We start from the raw sequence: 19,084 nt of genomic DNA, 5'->3' as shown, positions 1-19,084 counted from the left end.
CCACGAGCAGACCAGTGCATGACAAGCATAGTCGCATTTGAGATGTTAAAGAAAGGTTCAGAAATCTTCAGACCATTGTTTATTCTCAATGAACCTCTACTACTGTATCTTTTTTTACCTAGATGGACTCATCACCGCAAGGCTTGTTTTTCCTATATAGTCATTATTGCGTACCATCACTGTACACATAGTGATACCGAAGCAACAGTTACTCTTCTTGAGATTACGTCAATTCCTGGAACCTTTTTTAAAGTTATGTCCCCTAACATTACATAAGTAAAACGTATAAGGAAAAGAGAAGCAGTGATATCATATATCTCTGTAGGTAGAGAAACAAAATTAATAACATGGAAGAAAACAACCTTGTCTGGTGTCGCGAATCGGGGTGACGCGTCCCCGGCTGCTGAAGGGGAACGCTTTCGCGTGCAGGTTCGTAAAAGTAGAAAACAAACGAATCAAACAAAACACAACGAAGCCGTGTTTCAACTTTAAAGGAAAGGAGCCAATAAAAGAAACAAAAACACCAAGGAAAACACGCACAAGGCACGCGTACAACACTACGGATAAAAAGGAGAGAGTTGACCGCATACAAAGCGTCCCAGGTGGAGCGGGAATGCCTTGCAGGCAGCAAGGACGCGGGTTGGCGACTTGCGATGCGTTGCTGGCGTTGCGTCCAGGGAAGCGTTGGTAGGGAGCCAGGAGGGGAGGAACGAAGATGAACACGGGAGACGCTGAGGAACTAATGTCAGCCGCTCCCAAGAACTGGGCATCTACAGCAAGAAAACCGTAGCCAGGTCCTGTCGACGGCGTTCCAAAACACCGTAGGCTTGTGCAGCCTATCCAAGGAAGCCTTGGCAGCAAGGACCCTCATTTCATCTGCTGCCTCTTCCGACCTCGACAGGGACGCAGTAGGCCTACGTCATTAGAGAGTTTTAGTATAGCGTTAGCGTGATAGCGGACCTAAGGTAAATTACGTTAGCGTGCCGCAAGCAACTTATCCCCTCAGAGAGTTTTAGTATAGCGCTTTTAAAACGCTAAATGCCATCTGCTTGACATGGATGCCAACGGTCTTTCTAAAATGGTTTACATTGCCGCTAACTTGCCAAAGTACAATATTTCCGAGTTTTTTAAACGAATTATTAGTGCAGCGTTCATTTTCGTCTGCAAAATGACCCCGAAATTAGAATAAAATGAAATGAAAACGTAAAATAGTGGCGCCATCTAGTAAAGGCAATGTTAACTACAAGCCGTTGGAGCAAGAAAATTTGCCATCCCATTACATCTAATGTTCAAAAAGTTGAGCAAAATTTAATATAAACTCTCTTTACATAATTCAGGTCCAAAAAACACTACGAAAAACCTCCAAATCTATTTTTGTCTCGTTGCAGACGTTTTTGCTAGGTTTCTGCTGCGTTTCGGGCCGTTGCAGACGGTAGCAATGCAGCTTGAGGTTCCATTAGGCTTACGCGCTCCAGAATCGAGAGAGTATCTGAAAAACTGGGCTGAATTGCAGCTTAAACTTTATCGTCGAAGCAAGGCAAGTCATAGCGAAAAGCAAAAACACCAGTAGTTGCCGGTAAACATGCCGACCGGAATCGCAAGAGCTGCTGAATCGGCTGAAGCGGGCGGCTGTCGCTTGAAAGGACGCCGCCATGTTTCCACGCTAAGGGCGCTAAAGCCGCCACTGCCGCAACGCTAAATTCTGAAAACTGCGTGCGTACGCTAACGCTATTTCCCCGTTAGCGTTCTACGCATGCGCACTCTGGACCCGCTATTCCGCTATGCACGCAATTATGGAAAGCCCGCAATACTAAATTGATTCAAGGGAAGTCCACGGCAGCACACACCCGAATTCTGACGGCTGCCACCTCCACACTTGAATGAGGCTCAATGGTCTTGCGTCGATGATTCAAGGGAAGTCACTGGCAACACGGACCTAACGTCCGTCAGCTGCCACTTCCACGCTTGAATGATCAGACTTGTGGTGCGGTGTCTTCCTCTACCCCTCGCTTTGCTGACATGTCAGCCCTCCGCTCCTCGTGCCTGCCTCGCGCACCCCATTCGCAAGCGCACACGCGCAACGCTGGGCTGGCACGCACAGCGCTCCGCTGCCCGACGCACCGCTGCCGACACGCCGCGTTCCAAAAATCCCTCGATGGTTTGTTGTGCACACCACATCTGGGTTCCATTTAGAAGCATTACTTGGTGTTTTTGCGCCAGATTTTTTTTTCATATAAAGCTTTCCAACTGAAATTCATCCGAGGCAAGAACTCTACTTAAGTGCTCTTGGAAGATCACAACTTTCTGTTAAATGTTGTGCCGTTGTGATAAAAGTTAGTGTGACGTCATTATGTTTTGCGAACCAAGTGGCTTTCCAAGGTCACAAGAAAATCTCATCAGCGCAATCGGCTGACGGGGGATAGTAGGGCATGGCAAGGCATGGTTTTGTACAGCTCATGGTAAGCTCTTAGTAGTACGATTTTTTAATATCCTGAACTGACCGCTAAATTAAAAGCGGATGTACTCAAGCGAGTACACCTTTTCGGTAGGTTGACTTGCAATTGGGGCAAAACCTAGAAGACATTTAAAGAACTCTGATATTCCAAGTAGAAGTTTTGAATTGCGGGGACTACAGACATGTATTTCAATTTACAGTTGCTAATAATGAAAAATACGACCGCAACGCTAGGGACAGCATAATTCGAAGCAGGATGGTTGCCCTTTAAAAAAATTCTTGTTCTTAACACCTTTGAGGAGCTACGAGAGGCGGAGCTTGAGTCGCAAAAACTCAGGCTGTTGCAAACAAAGACTGGAAGAGCGCTCCTGTAGAGGCTCGGATACCGCGAGCCGATGCGAGAAATGTCGAGGACGGCAACGATCCCCGACGAGCTTCGCAAGACCCTCAAGGTAGCGCCAATACCAAAAAAAAATGGATCCCAACCTCCATCAAGGCAGAAGAGAAGCGAGGCCCGAATTCATCGAGAAAACATACGCTCCTCAAGCCACGACCGTGTATGCAGACGCGTCTTGGAGAGGAGGAGATACGAAAATCCCTGTAGCGGCGGTGGTCGATTCGTCTTTACGCGAAATGACCAGCGCGTCTCTCCGAGGCTGCACAGCTGCAGAGTCCGAGGAAGTAGCCGTTGCTCTAGCGGTGGCGGAGGGCTATAGAACCGGGCGGCCACTAACAATACTCACGGACTCTCAAACAGCCTGCCGAAATTACATGAATGGCAGGATAGGTCGTCACGCGCTCCGTATACTCCTCTCAGCGAGCGACAGAATTAAAAACCGGGAAGGACAAAACGACAAGATCCCACACAAAATTGTGTGGGTACCGGGGCACACGGGGGTGGCAGGGAACCAAGAGGCCGACAGCACAGCTCGAGGATACATTAATTTCCGAGGATCCGACGAGACCACGGAACTCGCGCCAGCACCCAGGGAATAGTCGGTCATACTAGAAAACTATAGAGGCAGAAAAGTGCGATATCCCCCACCGCACAAATCTCTCAGCAGAGAGGAAGCTGTCACTTGGAGACAATTATAAACAGACTCTTTCACAAACCTACATACACTAAACAAAATGCACCCTACGATATACGCGGACAAATAGGGACTACGACGAAAAACGTTCTCTATACCACATCACATGGGTCTGCCAAAACATAGACGTGGTCCCCAAGATACAAAACCCGAGTGCGGAGCAGTGGGAGACTCTGCTGTCCAGCGACCGCTGTAAAGACCAACAAGGTCTGGCACAGCGAGCTCAACGGGCGGCAGTGGCCAGCGGAGCACTGGACTGAGGGCAACCGACGACTGATTAGAGGCGGACGACTTCGACATAGAAGGCTCCTGGGGGTAGAACCAAGACGTCCCTGAAGATGCCCCCAAACCGCAGGAAAAACCATAAGTGAAAATAAAGTTCTCCGTTCCTCCCTTCCTTCCTTAATAGGGAAATTATCCGCAGGTGTCTCATACACTGTAAAAAATATTTATTGAAAAAAACAGAAATTTTCTGGCAGCTGGCCTGCCAGAAATTTTCTGTTATGCTATGTTTTCGGTTTTTTACTTTTTCTGTCATTTTACAGATCTTTTCTGTTTTCGACTAACATAGAATTTCTGTTAAGACGATAGAAATTTTCTGTTATTGTATGTTTTCTGTTTTTACTTTTTCTATCATTTCACAGGGTTTCTTGTTAACAATTAACAGAAAATGTCTGTGAGGATGACAGAAATTTTCTGTTTTTACTTTTTTCTGTCATTTCACAGGTTTTTTTCATGACTCACAGAAATTTTCAGTGAAGCTCCATGTTCTGTCATTTCACACACTTTATTTCTTTCACATCATCTTTTAATGACTGACATAAAAACAGACACAGAACATTAGGACTGCTGCCACATTTCAATAGAATAAAATATTTCACCGCTTTTAAACAATCACAAGCAAAGGCAAGTGAGTATTCAAGAATATTGGAAAATATGCAGTGTTAAACAATGCAATCATGGCTGATATTTTACTATACAGTAATATCTTTCAGCATCACTTAAGTTAAACGGTAGGAGGGTGGCCGAAGAAAAAAAGAAACTTACGTTGCCCTGCCTGCCCTACAGGCATACAGTAAAAGCATGCAAAATATGCAGTAATGGCAAGTAAAGTAGAAACGAAACCTGTGCCTTTCTGTCATACAGAATGGCATGATTCACTCTAAAATAGTAATACAATACAATGAATACATCACGAAGTAATAATACCTGAACAATGAACCCAACCAGTCACTAAACTAAAGGCAAGCATACGCAAAAGGAGAGTATTGGAAAAATATGCTTTGCTCATGACTAGTGCTGCATTAAGCAGCAAGATGAAAGCAACAGGACATAAGGCATGCCACGGGCTGTTTGCCTTATCACAGTTTAACTGCAAAACATTTTTTCACTCCAGTTAGCATGTCTTATCTTGAGACTACAATAACTTTAAAATGAAAAAAGTAACACAGACAAGATAGAAAGTAGTGCTACAATTCATACAACCAGCCACTGAAGTGTAACAGCAAGTATAAGCATAAATAAGGCATCTTAAGCAAATTGTGTCTTGCCTGACACTAGTACGAAATGAAGTGAGATAGAAGCAACAGGACATAAAGCATGCCACAAGCTGTTTGACTTATCAGTGTAACCATATAACATTGATTCTCTATACATAGAACATCCACTCTTGTGACTACTGCATGATAAGTCATGCCATAGGCTGTTTGGTTTATCACAGCGTACACAAAATATTGATTAAAAAAGTTGTCAGATTTCAGAACAGTTAAAAGTCAGTCTTGCATGATGAGGGAAGGAACTTTTGAAGAGGGGCAGTGTTGCTTCTTCTTCGAGTGCTCTGCCTTCGTTCCCCGGACAGGATTCACAGCTGCAATGGTCCTGAAACAAGGACAGAACATTGTTACTCCTCGGACAGTGAGCATATGTATACTGTCTTCAAAGAAGTAATAAACATTGCAAGAAGACTGCGCCCCTCCTCCTACCCCAAAATTTAATTCCTTTGTAGCCCACATTTCAGTTTCATTGTGGGCACTAGTGAATATATAGTAGTCTTTAGTACTCAGTACAAAACCAGACTTCAAGCCAAAATAAACCTTTCCTAAATGTTCACTTTAATAAGGTTTTTAACAACCATAGTGTTTTGTTACTTGTGTGAAAGCTGCTCACTGAACTCTAACACTAGTTTTTAATGGGATGCAAAAACAACTCCATGAAACCTGTTGTTATTGGGAAAAATTCATTCTGTCTGCACTTTCCCAATTTGTTGCACGCCGCGGTGGCTCAGTGGTTATGGTGCTCGGCTGCTGGCCCGAAAGACGTGGGTTTGATACCGGCCGCGGCAGCCGAATTTCGATGAATGCGAAATTCTATAGGCCCGTGTGCTGTGCAAATTCAGTGCACGTTAAAGAACCCCAGGTGGTTGAAATTTCCGGAGCCCTTCACTACAGCGTCCTTCATGGCTTAAGTCCCTTTGGGACGTTAACCCCCAATAAATCGAATCAAACCATTTTGTTGATGTCAGTGTGGCAGCGAAAAAATGCATTTATTGCTGAGAAAACTACATTTAGAAACTTTCCAGTCACTAAATTCAAATTCTGATGTATACACCGAAAAGGACTTCATGACCACATTTTGAAGTTAGTTGCGGGGCTGCTTAGGGCCTTGTTATCTGCACCCAGAAATCTGACGTGTCAGTAGATTGCAGTCTACTTAGAAAATGAGGCAATGATGACAACACCTGCACTTTGTTTCTTCATTTTATGTAGCTTGTAAAGGCACCATTTCAGTCTCCTTGCAATCAGACTAGCCTCTCGACAAAGGCCAACTTCAGTTTCCATTCAATGTTCCTTCAAAGCGCTCTCTGACACCAGAGTAGCAATGTCTATGTATACATAGGCCGAATCATCAGCATGCCTATTGTGTGTCACCCGAAAGCACAGCCGTAAGCAAACATCTTTTGACAGGTAATAAGTAAGTTTGCAGCACATATTGACGTGTTTTGTCTTTACAGAGATTCAGATGCATGACGAGGGATATGCACATTTTAGTGAAGATGGAATTAACAGAACTGAGCAGAGGCTTGTTTGTATTACTAATGACCAACTAGTGATACGCAAGTCTAAAATGAGGTCTAGTGCTGCAGAGCAAGCTGTTACGTGAATGTGACGTTACCCTCTTAAATCTGCACTCAGCTTCCACTGTCCAAGAATAGTGCAAAGTGCCTGCTGCCCTGAGTGATGAAACTTTTCTGACCACAACCTCAAGCAATAACCCAGCTAAAGACACATGCAGAATGCACACAAAATATTCTCTGTAGGCAGAATCAAAACAAAATTAAGCAATAGCTTCGAATAAAACTTTTCGTTGAGCATTGGAAGTCGCACATATTCAGTGCTGTAGCATTTTCCCCATACGCCGCTAGTACGGCTCACATGCAGGCCTCAACAATGCAAGTACTAACAGCCTTTTTCAGTATCCTGGCTTATGCTCAGTTTGAACTGGGCTGCAAGGAAAAGGTACTTTCACTATTGCGCATAGCAGTCCTCGAGGCTAGTCAACACAGCTGAGCGTGTCTGTACAGCATCCTGGGCTCCTCACTCCTTCCACATATAAATTCCCCCCTACAGATGCACTTTGGAAGAAATATGTGCGGCTTACAGCGCACCCATCAAGGAAGCTTCATGTCAAATGCAGCAATAACAATGCTGTATCTCTCATCAGCAATCCTCACGTAATTGACTGAGGAGCCAGTTTATTGAGGCACACATAGCGAGGTATATGCCACAACAATATGCAATGCTGTATGCATGGGTTATCTTGCATAGTATACAATTCAAGACTGTAGGCTCAAATGCCGCAAAAAGGAAGTCTTCCAGTCGACGGCACCAACCAACCATTACGATGTTGTGGTTATTTTGGCTAATTTGTGGTTTATCCTTTCCTTTTGCCAGCTGGTGTGATGGATTAGCAAGTGCATGGGAATTAACAATGAAGTCGTCAGAATCATTCAACACCATAGGGGCATTTGCTGCTGCATTCTTCAGTTGTATCCAGCTATAGTCACAATATGAAGCATTGCCTAACAGTTCACGCTCAAATGAATGCAAATCAAAATACAGAAGAGAAAAAACCCAAACTTCCCATTAGCAGTGAACCTGTCTCCGACAAGTGGGAGCAATGCCAGCCTTAGGGGAGGGTGACCGGTGCAATCGCACAAGACGTCACCAAAATGGGGATGCTGAGTTGCCCTGTGGGTGTTATGCTACATCCTCCCATCCTCTACCCGCCTTCCCTCTGTCCCTTGACCTCCAAAAGAGACATTTCCAGAGCTCTTCAAAATGAGGGAGACAATATGTATGCCTGAAGCATGCCAAAATGAGTGCATAACTCGCTACTGTAGAGGGTTGCAAAGGGTGCATGCACCTTACAGACGCGGCATAGTTTCAGGTGTCGTTTGTTGCGGGCAGGACCATCTAAATGACATTCTTTCCACCTGTAAGCTCTGCTGCGGTAGAAGGGAAAGGGGTAGGGGAGGAGAGTTGTGCTTAGAGAGCTTTGTCAGTTCACTGCTTAGCCCTTGTCCCGTCTCAGTTGTGCAGATTCTTTCCATCTTTGAACTTAATACTGCCTTCAGCACGCCCTGTGCATTATCTAAATCGGAACACATTTGACTGTGTCAAGCTGTATTGAATTTAATGGTGGTAGGAAATAATGTGTGCACCATTTCTCTCCCTTTTGCATGCTCTGCTCTGTGAGAATTTCATTATAGCTAGTTCTTTTAGGCACCCAGCGGTTGCCACTGCAGAGCGGCACTGCTTGATTTTAGGCGTTAATTACAGACCTAAATGTAGACTGGGCTTTTTGTTAATCATCATCTTTGAGACTCACGGGATTTTGGACTGTTAGCCCATAGTTACTCGTTCACAAGAAATACCTGTCTTGGACAAAAAAATGTTTTTAATTCTGAATGGCGAGAAAATGGGCACAGAAAATTTGAATGATTTTGTAGAGAATGTTTGTAGTGCTACTATTGTTGCTATGTGCATAGATGTAGACAAAAATTTTGTGCAGCGTTCTGGCAACTTAGAAACAGAGATTTGATTTCCTGTGTCTGGCATTATGTCGGCATGGTTTGTTTTTACTTTGAAATTCGTTTACTTCTACCCAATCACCTGTCCTGCCTCTTGCATTGTAGCTATGGACTGAGCAAATGAACTCTCCTAACAAGCTGTCTTGCCTTATGCGCAGTTCTAAGCAAGACAATTTATGAAAGAAAAAGAATGCCGAAGTGCTAAAATTGCTGGTGCATTGTGACAGTTTTCAAGAAAAAGCAGAGACGATGGAAAAAGCCCTTTTTAAAGTACAGGAACAAGATGAATTATCGTACTAAGGTTAAAACTAACCTGATCTAGCCTGGCTAACTTTGCACGGCCTACTGTTTAACCTGAATAAGTTCAGCTCATGTCGACAATAGCTGCTTCGCCCCACTAAACTTTTGCCCTGTGTATGCAGAAAAGTGGTACGCCAGACCTTCTTCACACCAATCTGCAGCCAAGGCACTGTTATTAGGAACAGAAGGAATCCGTGATGATAAATATAACGTTTGTACCATTTTCTACATATCCAACTGGAAAAAGGTTTCAATTTTCCTGTCACCCAATTTAACGCTATCAAAATTTTGCAATGCTGGCTTTTTTGTAGTCACTATTAAAAGCGGAGCAGGCAACACTAAAACATCAGCTTCATGAGCTAAATAATGGTTTCAAAAGAAGCGGAAATGCCCTGGGAAGGCCAGTATGGTGAAAGACAGCGACCCAGAGAAGAGAGATTGCATGAAAAGTGGGACAGGTGGACTGTGCTCATGGTTCTAGGAAACTAACACACAACTTAAAAATCTGGATACCACTTCTCTGCTGCTTCACGGATATGTACACCAACGTAACACATGTTGACTACGATAACACCAAAGTAAATCTGGCCGGTCTCGTCCGTGACCGAATATTACAACCATTCAAGACATTTTAGTGGTTATTGCAGGGGCAGATTCATGGGTGCAACTGGAAGGGGGGGGGGATTTGAAGGAGGGGGGTGGGGTACATTAGAACCATGTATTCCTTGGACATTTTTCATCTAAGAAATGAGGTTCAACATGGTTGTCATTTAATATTTTCCAGTGGGAATCCTTTCCTTTTAATCAATTTCTCCTAGGTGAGCATTACCATATATCCTAAACAAGGTTTCTCAAAGACACCTCAAAAACAAGTCTTCAGTGGACGCTGGATATTTAACTTATTAAGACAGAGTATTCTGTTTGTGCTGCAAGCTCTTTGACAGGGATCCCATGTAATCACCAGCGGCAACTGGATAAAATGACTGGAGGCACATGGCACAGATTCTTAGAAGCCTCGAATATTTGACAAATCACTTCGCACCAAATCAAGCTTGCACAGAGGCAAGTCTAAGAATGAAGCATAGCAAATGCACTGACAAGAAGCATGAACTCATCATGGCACAAGCGAAGAAACTCTTCAAGAATTTCTTAGAGCACCTCATCAAGATAAAAGGCATATATGGTATTTCATGGCTGTTCAGACTGGCTTTTTGCAATCTGTGAGGAACCAGGGCAAAAAAAATAACAGACTACACAGAAGGAGGACCACATGGACTGAAGTACTGAATGATCAACTTTTGTACAGTTTCCTGTCAGCACACATGGCAAAAAAAGGTGAAACCATATCAGGAGATACCCCGAAACAATGTGACAAGTGGTTTTTTTAGTCTGAAAAAACAGAGGGAATAAGCCAGTAAGCATCTGCACAGCTGTTTCTAGGACACAGCAGAAAAGCAGTTAGTGAAGAATGGCCAAAAAGGAACATGGAAGAAACCAGGGTGGAAACAAGTGCACAAGACATGGTCTTGAAAGCTAAAACCAATAAAAGTGATAAAAACGTCACAGGCCAATGAATAACAGGGCAAAAGGCTAAAAAGATTAAAGTCGCAAAAGTGACAATGAGGTCAAAGACCAAATGTAAAACCAGAAGTGGTGAAGGCAAAAAATGAAAAATACGACTGAAGGCCGAGGGTGCACATGGTGAGACAAGTGTTGCATATATAAAAACTGGTATTGCATGACAAATAGGCTGGTACTTTTTCAAATAATGAAACTGAAGGTTTCCTTATGCACTGGTCCTTCATTGCCAGTACCTTGCCTGCTTTTATGATTTCACAAGCCAGTGAGTTCTTGTTCTTCGCTATGAATTCCATTCTTTGAAATTCGGATAAACGTCCTGTTTCCAAAATTTTACAGTTCCGACAGTGAATGCCAAGATGGCAGCATTATTCATTATCAGAAAAAGAACTACCCTACCTGCCATCCAATGCCTGGTTTTAGCTACACAACACTTGTCTCATCATGTGTATCCTGGGTCTTCAGCAGTATTTTTTAAATTTTTTGCCTTCACCACTTGCTCCTGGTTTTACACTTCGTCTTTTCCCTCATTGTCAAATTTTATCACTTTTAACTTTTTAGCTTTTTGGCCTGTTACTTGCTGCCCTCTGAGCTCTTTATCTCTTCTATCACTTGTAACCTTCAAGAGCATGTCTTATTTTTTCACTTGTTTCATCGTGGTTTTTGGCATGTTTCTTGTTGGCCATTCTTCGCAACCTTTGGATTTTTGCTGCTTCATAGATACAGCTGCGCAAATTCTTGCTGGCCCATTCCCTGTCTTTTCCGCCTAAAAAAAATCTCCTTGTCGAATGTTTTTGTCTTATTTTGTTGTTCCGTGATACAAGCTTTCATATCAAATGGACTTTGCCTAGCTTTTTTCGTCGTGTATACGACAGCTAGGAAGGTGTACAAATAGCTGTCCCCGTTTCTTCCGATATAAAAGTTGGCAGTTCAGCATCCAAGTTGCCGCCTTCTGTGCAGCTCTTTGCCCAACAGAAAGTGTTGCTCTAGCTTTTCACTCTAAAGAACGAAAACTTTCTGCGATCACCTGAGCTTCTTGGTTAATATGACAGTCATGAAAGAGCATTTAGGTGTGTGCCAGATGTGGCAGTTCACTACTGCAGCAAAACAATTTAGAATAAAATATTTCACGTGATGGTGAAGAATGTGATCAAGCACTTCACAGAAAATGAAATGACTGAAGTGAGTGCTTTTTTGCCTCTGATGCCTCCCTTCTAGCTAGCAATTTCATGAGTACCGAAAAAGAAATGTGTACAACGGTGGCAAAGATACCTTGGTGAAAAGTGCATCATGCTGCGCCATCTAATAAGTATTGTTTTTTTTCCCCCGTAACGCAAGTGCAAGTGCTTCTGGGGCACTGCAACAGTAACAACTGACTCGCTTGGATAAATCGGGAGCTCACTCTATGCGACTGTTTCTTACCAAATAAGCTCTTTATCGGTCCTTTCATTACAGGGATCTTGTTGCTGCCACTTCTCTTTGAATAACTATACTATTTGTGTCACTTTGATGCCCATTCTATTTATGTCCCTCGGACTGGTTGATTTATTAAAGAAATTTTAATCCGACATATAATATCTATGCATTGCTTATGCCTGCACTTTTAGAAGAGGATCTGAAGGTGTCAGCATTTTCAGTTCATGTAACTAAACTCATCTTTCAGTGGCAAGCCTCTTTGCTTTTCTATATTTTAAACCGTACTATCTGCTTGCAAAGTCGGTGGTCCGTGACCTTCGGTGGCATTGTGGTGGCGACTTCCGGTTGCCGCTATTGGTTTGTAGTATCCCTTCAGGCTACAGCCATCTAAGGGCACAGCTTGTGGTAATGTACTGTAAAGCACAATTTTGTTTTACAATTAGGCTTCCCTCTGAAAAATACCGAAAAAAAATTGCAATATAAAAAGGTAATATAAACAAAAGGAAAAAATGAGAGGCTTTGCAAGTATGGGCCTCAGCAAGGGCTCACACAAGGTGCGGTAAGGTCGTCCCTAAGGCAACGTGATACTGCCAAAATTACCTGGCAATGTTACAGGGGTTACACTTACTGAAAGGAGAAAATTAAGAAAGTACGGAGGCTGGGACACGCCTTAAGGTGGTACTTGTGGATCACTGTGTATTTTGAGGGACTGTTCTGCTACCGTATACGCCTGTGCACACAGACTGGGAAGCTACTGGCAAAGCGTTGTTTGGTAACTGTCATCACTGATTACTTAGTTAAATATGGGGTCCTTAACTCCATGCGAGGACACTGGCATGAAATCTACAAACTGCTGGAAATGAAAAGTTGCATGTTATTCAGAGATCTGCCCTTGGCCATTGTTTATGAGACATTGGACGCATACCAAGCACACTTCCCTCTTTTCCGCATCTCTGGAGGCATCTGCATATATCATATAGTGTAAAAAGAATTTTTTGAATCTTTTTCTTCTTTCGTCCTTCCCGCAGCACAATGTATCCAACACAAGCCTAACTAAACTCTCCGCTTTTCTAATTTCCGCTTTTCTTTCGCTGCAGTGTCTAAAGATACACCTCAAAGACTGTTCATTCTCACTGAGCGTATGGAGGATGTAGCTTCCGGCCCATGGCTAAATCTCATCCAACATGATAGTGGATGCTGCCAGCCAGTGCACTACTGCTGCGTGCAACACTCTTCTCTGCGAAGCATTTGCAAGTTGCATGCCACATATTGTGACTTGTGAGGAGTTTCAAATGGAAGTTTTCCCATTCTTATATCGCCGGCTGTCATTCAGATGCAGTAAAACAAGCCCAGCTCTCCCAAAAAATCTCAGATATATGTCTTCACACCCGGTTGCACGTGCATATAGCACTACCATCGCTCGCACCAGTTCACATATATAAGCAGCAAGCTACGCGGCGTGCACCAGCGGCTTGGTGCTTTCGCACTGGTCTTGTAATCTGTCAGCTCTGCTCATAATTTAAGCAAGTTATCACCAGCACTGAAGCGCAGCAGAATGCTTGCTAGATCGAGCACCTATGCTCTGCACAGCACGCATATTCCTAGATGCACCTATCCGTATTACATAAGAAACATAATGCTAGCTCTTTTTTATCACCAGATATAATATTGGTTGGTTGGGTTGGTTTATGGGGTTTAACGTCCCAAAGCGACTAAGGCTAAGAGAGACACCGTAGTGGAGGGCTCCGGAAATTTCGACCACCTGGGGTTCTTTAACGTGCACTGACATCGTACAGTACACGGGCCTCTAGAATTTCTCCTCCAAAGAAATTCCAGCCGCCGCGGCCGGGATCGAACCCGCGTCTTTTGGGTCAGCAGCCGAGCACCATAACCACTGAGCCACCGCGGCGGCCTGATATAATATTCATCTTTAAAATATTTATATTATGCCTCACAGCCATGCAAAAGCAATAGTATGGGGAATTTATTTACAGCGTTGACCTAGGTGACTCGAAGAGATACTCCACCACAATACACAAGAACATTGTGGAGGAGCAACCACAAAGCAGGAAGCATGTACAGACCACTTCCGGGCCAACATTGACATTTCTGAGGGGAATACAAGGAAAGTGCCTAGCTCGCTGCTTGGTCTTTCAGGCGAAAATTTGCACATATTGAGTGGATCGAGCTTAGCATGAGCCAATGGGCCCTTCTCAGCCAATGCCACACACCACACGTGTATTTGGAGCACTGATCCTGCACACGCACTCAGCTTCGACTGAGGGACAGCGGATCGTCGCAAGTAAACAAACCTTGAAGTTCACATAGCGGACTTCACCGTACAACAGAAAAGCACACATGTGCACCATGCTGCATGGAAATAGCCAGGGATAATTTTGCAGTTCACACACCCTAATCAAACGACATGTGGTGAACCGTGCAACCGGAGAACATGGTGTTTGTCATGCGATCAAGCAGTTCATTGCATGGAGCTCTCAGATCATGTGCGCCAAACACCAATTGGCCCATTCCGGGCAGTGAGTAAACATTCTTGAGCCCAAGGTATGACTAATCCTCATAGAATTCAAAGGAGAACTATGAGAGTAAATCGAGCAGACTGCCAGGCAAAAATCAAATGGCCGGACTTTGAAAAACACTCTCAGATTTGTCCGATGTATTTGGAAAAAAAATGCTCCGGGTCTACCCAACGTACTAAGGGGAGGAAATGCACCGGGTCCATCCGGCGTACCTTTAGCCACAGCCTCCTCTCGCAGTCAGTAGTGAGAGCACACCATACAAAAATTTCACTGCTCTATTTAATAACCCCATTGTGAGTTATATAGACAAAAGACTTTGCAGATGAATGCAATTCCAAAAAATGCTGGAGCTAAAGAAGATTATTTTTTGACAGAACTCACAAAATGACTGCTAACGTGAACAAGGAAGCCTCATTGACTTAGTGTGCTCAAAACATTGGCTGCAAAAATGAAGCACTGTGGTTGCAAAGGCTTGTACACTTACACCATGATTCCAGTCATGTTGACTGACATGATAAGTACAAACACCATGCATGACCCGCCACTAAACCAGGGTGTCAAGCAAGCTACTTTCTTTCAGTTCCCTGACTTTTCCATGGTTTCCCCGACTAAGTCAAAATCCTCTGAATACTGAACATACGGGAAAACACAGTGTCCAATGGTAATGTACAGTATACATGATCTATTCACAGCAAAAAACCTATATACTGAAACTTCAAACGCTGCAATCAAAATAGATTTGCTCTTATTTGAGGCAGCTGATTTCTTCTTGACGAAAGTACAGCTTCAATGCGACTTATGAAGCTATCTTTGCTTTTTCTGTTCCATTTCTCTAACACAAATGGTTAACATAACCTTTATTCTTCTGAGCATAAGTTGTCTCCACTAAGTGTGTTCATATTTCAAACTTTTATTTTAAAGTGTAGAGTATTAAAAATTGGCTTAGATTACAAGACAAATGTGTTTCCACATAATACAGCAATGAAAAGCACCAGACATTGGACAAATATTTAAATCCTCATCAATTATCCTATCCGAACACCGATTAAGCACCACAAAATACAAAAACAAAATACAAAATATAGCATATCCTCCAAATAACGCCAGAACCACATCAGCTGCCAGAGCTCACGATCAAAGAAGCTCCAGCAGCCGTAGTGTAAATGCGATCAAACCATCACAAAGTTCATCGCACAGTTACATGAACACAAGTCCTCGTACTTACTAATAGTGAAAGAATGCTGACAATTTCTGCGAAGTACCATCTACGACGTCAAATCCATCAAATCTGCATGGCGACACATTCAAATCTATCCATAAACAATGGATGGTTACATGGCCACAAAAGGGTTACTGGTATTGCATGCACATATGCACTCTTCAGTAAACCCTCTCCCCCAGGTTCTGTGCTCCTCTGGACAAGTATCTATGACCCCTATGAGCAAGCAACGTGTATGACTTCCACCAAAATAGCCATATACTGCTACATAATCTCATAAGCAATATAGTACCATGTACCCCTTCCAACCCTTTCATATTAGTGACTGGGCACCATGCAATGCAGGTAGTATAGCCATAATCTGTGAAGAAGTGGTTGAAGATCAACTCCACAAAAAATAGTTTTATCTGTCTTTCCTTTCCGCAGATTTTTTCAGAGCGCTATTTTACCAGCTGCATTAACCAAGCAGCAGCAGCAGCAAAATTTCATTCCATAGCTGATTCGTTGCCTGGGTTCAGCAAACATTTTCTTACTTTTTTTAAAAATTGCTTTTGCACTTTGTTAGCATTTTCATAAAAAGGTCTAATGATAAAGTGGTATGTACCTATAACTTTTATTATCACTGCGTATTTGAGAAGTGGCAAAACCAAAACAAGAAAGGTTATCACAACTCAGTTAACAAGCGATATAGGTACTTACTGCTGTGTGAACTCCAGGCAGAGGCTTGTTTCCTTGGGGTACACAACATTGAAAGCAAAGTGCACCAAAAACATAAGCTTGAAAGCCTGGCATGGGTTGGCTGCGTGCATCACTGGCAGGGTGTCGATGCATATGGTGAAGCTCCTTGCAGTAAGGAAACTGCCTCCTGCACAAACAAGTTTTAAATCAGGAATGCTCGCCCGAGTGCAGTACCACAGAGTTATACCTTTTGCAATGATGAAAGGAGAACATGGCATGTCCCCGATGTCGTCATCACTGGCAGATCCCTGGCATAAGAGGGAGTTAAATGCGTATAAGAATTGTCTACTAAAGTAGCACCATGTGAAAGCTGCAACTTTAAACCAGTTACAAATAAGCATGCAGCAGAGTACAAGCATAAATAAGTCATTTCTGCGCTTGCTCAGGCTCTTATTTTTCCCAACAATGCGTGGTGAAATGCTTTGGAGTGTATACAAATAAGCGTCAACCACATATAAAGGCCCTAAAATCAGCATAGGCATTTACAAGTGCTGGATTATCTACAATACATAAACATTGCACCGTTTTAGTCAAATGCAGCCCAAGAACACAGTGTAAATGCCTCTCAAGAGCAAAAGAGGCCCTCCATCGAGTGGTGTCAAGGGACTGTCCTAGCACTGCAGTTAATCCGGCCGACCGGTAGTGAATAACCTTGCACCTGCTAGCCCCCTCAAATGTCACACTGCTAGGTCACAGGGGAATTATTTAACATAAGTAGAGCGCAGCTTGCGTTTTATCTCAAGCAACCGAGCAAATTGTTTGTAAATGACTATGTTTTAAGTAGCATAGTACGAGGTACTAAGGTGAGCAGTCGTCGTGATCGGCGCAGTGCTGTGGAAAGTTCGAGCTCGCGTAGTGAATGCTGAATGGTGTACTGTTATCTCGAAGCGCCCATTTAGCGAGTACGCGAACTATTTACTATAGAAGCACCAGAAAAACGCAAGCAGCAGATATCGTATTCAACAGCCACAGAGCCCAAGCAGACACGCGCGGCATGGTTGTGGGCGGGCGGATGTATGGATGGTAGTGGCTTAACCCTTCGTATCGGGCGGTGGCTCGCGCCTCCAGCCTAGGATTCCCCCCCCCCTTTTAATTTGTATTTTAATATGCATAATTTCATAATTTGGCCATCTTTCATAAAGTTACTCCTCCCTTGACCTATTCCACAGGCTGGCCGAAGCGATGCGATTGACATTGGAGGATATGGACTGAGCTCGCGTGTCGAAGGCGCTCAAAAATCTCGAATGTCGGCTCCAATGACAACAGTGCCATTGAAAAACTTCCCTGTGACAGCGCAAGTACGGCATTTGAAACGCCTGTGTAGAAACTTTTCAGCCTGCGTTGACCTGTGCAACGCTATTTCGGCCCAAAGATAAGATCAGTTAAATCTTACAAAATGAACAGAATTACTGCATTACTTGTACCGGCATGAATAAACGTCAATAAAAATAAAAAGACACAACGTACACTTATGATCCTTTCTTAGACGAGAAACGAATTTGAAAATCCCGTGCTCTTTGACGTCCTCCTCCGCTAACCAATCGCGTACTTCCCTGGCCTAAAATTTCCCGCGCTTACTCACTCGGTTCTTTTAGGAGTGCATATCTCCAGACAAAGCAAAATTTGTGCATTTTCCCGCAAACTATCGCACTCTTCCGTGTTTAACGCTTGTGTTCCTCTCTCTTCCGCGCGCTGTGCACCTTTTGTGAGAGACAGTAAAGCAGCAGTGACGCATCGGCGGTGAAGCGGCTGTGGTGGGCACGCTCAATGTCCGCCGGCGATTTATCTTCACTGCCCTGTTCAACAGCAGTACAAGCCCGCAACAATACTCCCAAAAGACGACAAAAAGCGTATCATTCATGCCGGTAAAAATGTGCACCACTCACCTTGTGTGCGAACGGTCTGATCAGCGAAAATCACGGACACAGCACGCCGGTATTATCCTAGCTCCCGGTTCACGTCCATGCCGTCCTTCATGATGCCGTCAATTGATGAATGCAGGATCGCAGCAAATAGTACTGCTTCTCATTCTGCGCGCTAATATTGCGCGTAGAAACTTTTTGACGCTTAAAATATGTAACGTGATTGATGAAAAGTAGCAAAGGTTTTTCGGATCACTTTTTTGTGTAACGGTGGTGCTTACGTCACCAACTTTCGGTGAAATGGGCGTGTTGCGGCTCCAAAAACAGAAAATTACTTTCTTTTGCGTGAACGTGTTTCTGTTAAGGGCGCAAAACAGATATTCTCTGTATGACAACAGAAAATTTCCGTAAAAATGCCTGTCATTTCACACACATTTCTTACAGTGTATGTTTTATATGCAAGTACGCGGATGTAATACTAGCGGTAATGCTGCATTGTTGCCTTCTTCATGGTAAGAATGGTGCTTCCCAATTTTGCATGGCCATTACGATTTTGGGAGACACCAAAAAGGTGTACAGCTCCCTGGACGTAATGAATATAGCTGACCGTATAGTAAAACTCATGAAGTGCTGATATTTTGTGCCCTTTCTTTGTTCCAGCAACCGAAAATCCAAGCAACCACTCCGGAGGAAAGCGTAAGGCTACCATATTCTGTCACAACTTTAAGTCCGGTTTTAAGTCCTGTTTTAACTCACAGTTTTAAGTCCGGTCGCAAAATGCCATCAGAGGCCTCCCAAA

At 43.6% G+C, this 19,084-nt stretch overlaps 1 protein-coding gene across 1 annotated transcript; it reads right to left on the bottom strand.

Moving 5' to 3' along the window:
* Positions 1 to 5,312: 5,312 nt before the first annotated feature.
* LOC149360765 (uncharacterized) lies at positions 5,313 to 18,387 on the bottom strand. Its single transcript, XM_089569391.1, has 4 exons — positions 18,310 to 18,387; positions 16,611 to 16,671; positions 16,385 to 16,550; positions 5,313 to 5,424 (listed from the first exon to the last, which is right to left on the bottom strand). Exons 2-4 carry the CDS (start codon positions 16,639 to 16,641, stop codon positions 5,319 to 5,321), a joined length of 303 nt encoding a protein of 100 aa, XP_089425517.1. The 5' UTR covers positions 16,642 to 16,671; positions 18,310 to 18,387; the 3' UTR covers positions 5,313 to 5,318.
* Between the last annotated feature and the right edge of the window lie 697 nt (positions 18,388 to 19,084).

Source organism: Amblyomma mixtum, chromosome 2, assembly GCF_055824585.1.
Source record: "Amblyomma mixtum isolate Tamu chromosome 2, ASM5582458v1, whole genome shotgun sequence".
In the NCBI taxonomy this organism is placed as follows: Eukaryota; Metazoa; Arthropoda; class Arachnida; order Ixodida; family Ixodidae; genus Amblyomma; species Amblyomma mixtum.
The sequence above is the reverse complement of the archived record's forward strand: the minus strand, read 5'-3'. Positions and strand labels throughout refer to the sequence as shown.

Coding starts and splice junctions, on each gene's coding strand:
- LOC149360765 (XM_089569391.1), bottom strand. CDS start 16,641: ATGCCATGTTCTCCTTTCATCATTGCAAAAG. Junction 16,551..16,610: donor TCCTTTCATCATTGCAAAAG/GTATAACTCTGT, acceptor TTGTTTGTGCAG/GAGGCAGTTTCCTTACTGCA. Junction 5,425..16,384: donor TGCCTGGAGTTCACACAGCA/GTAAGTACCTAT, acceptor TCCTTGTTTCAG/GACCATTGCAGCTGTGAATC.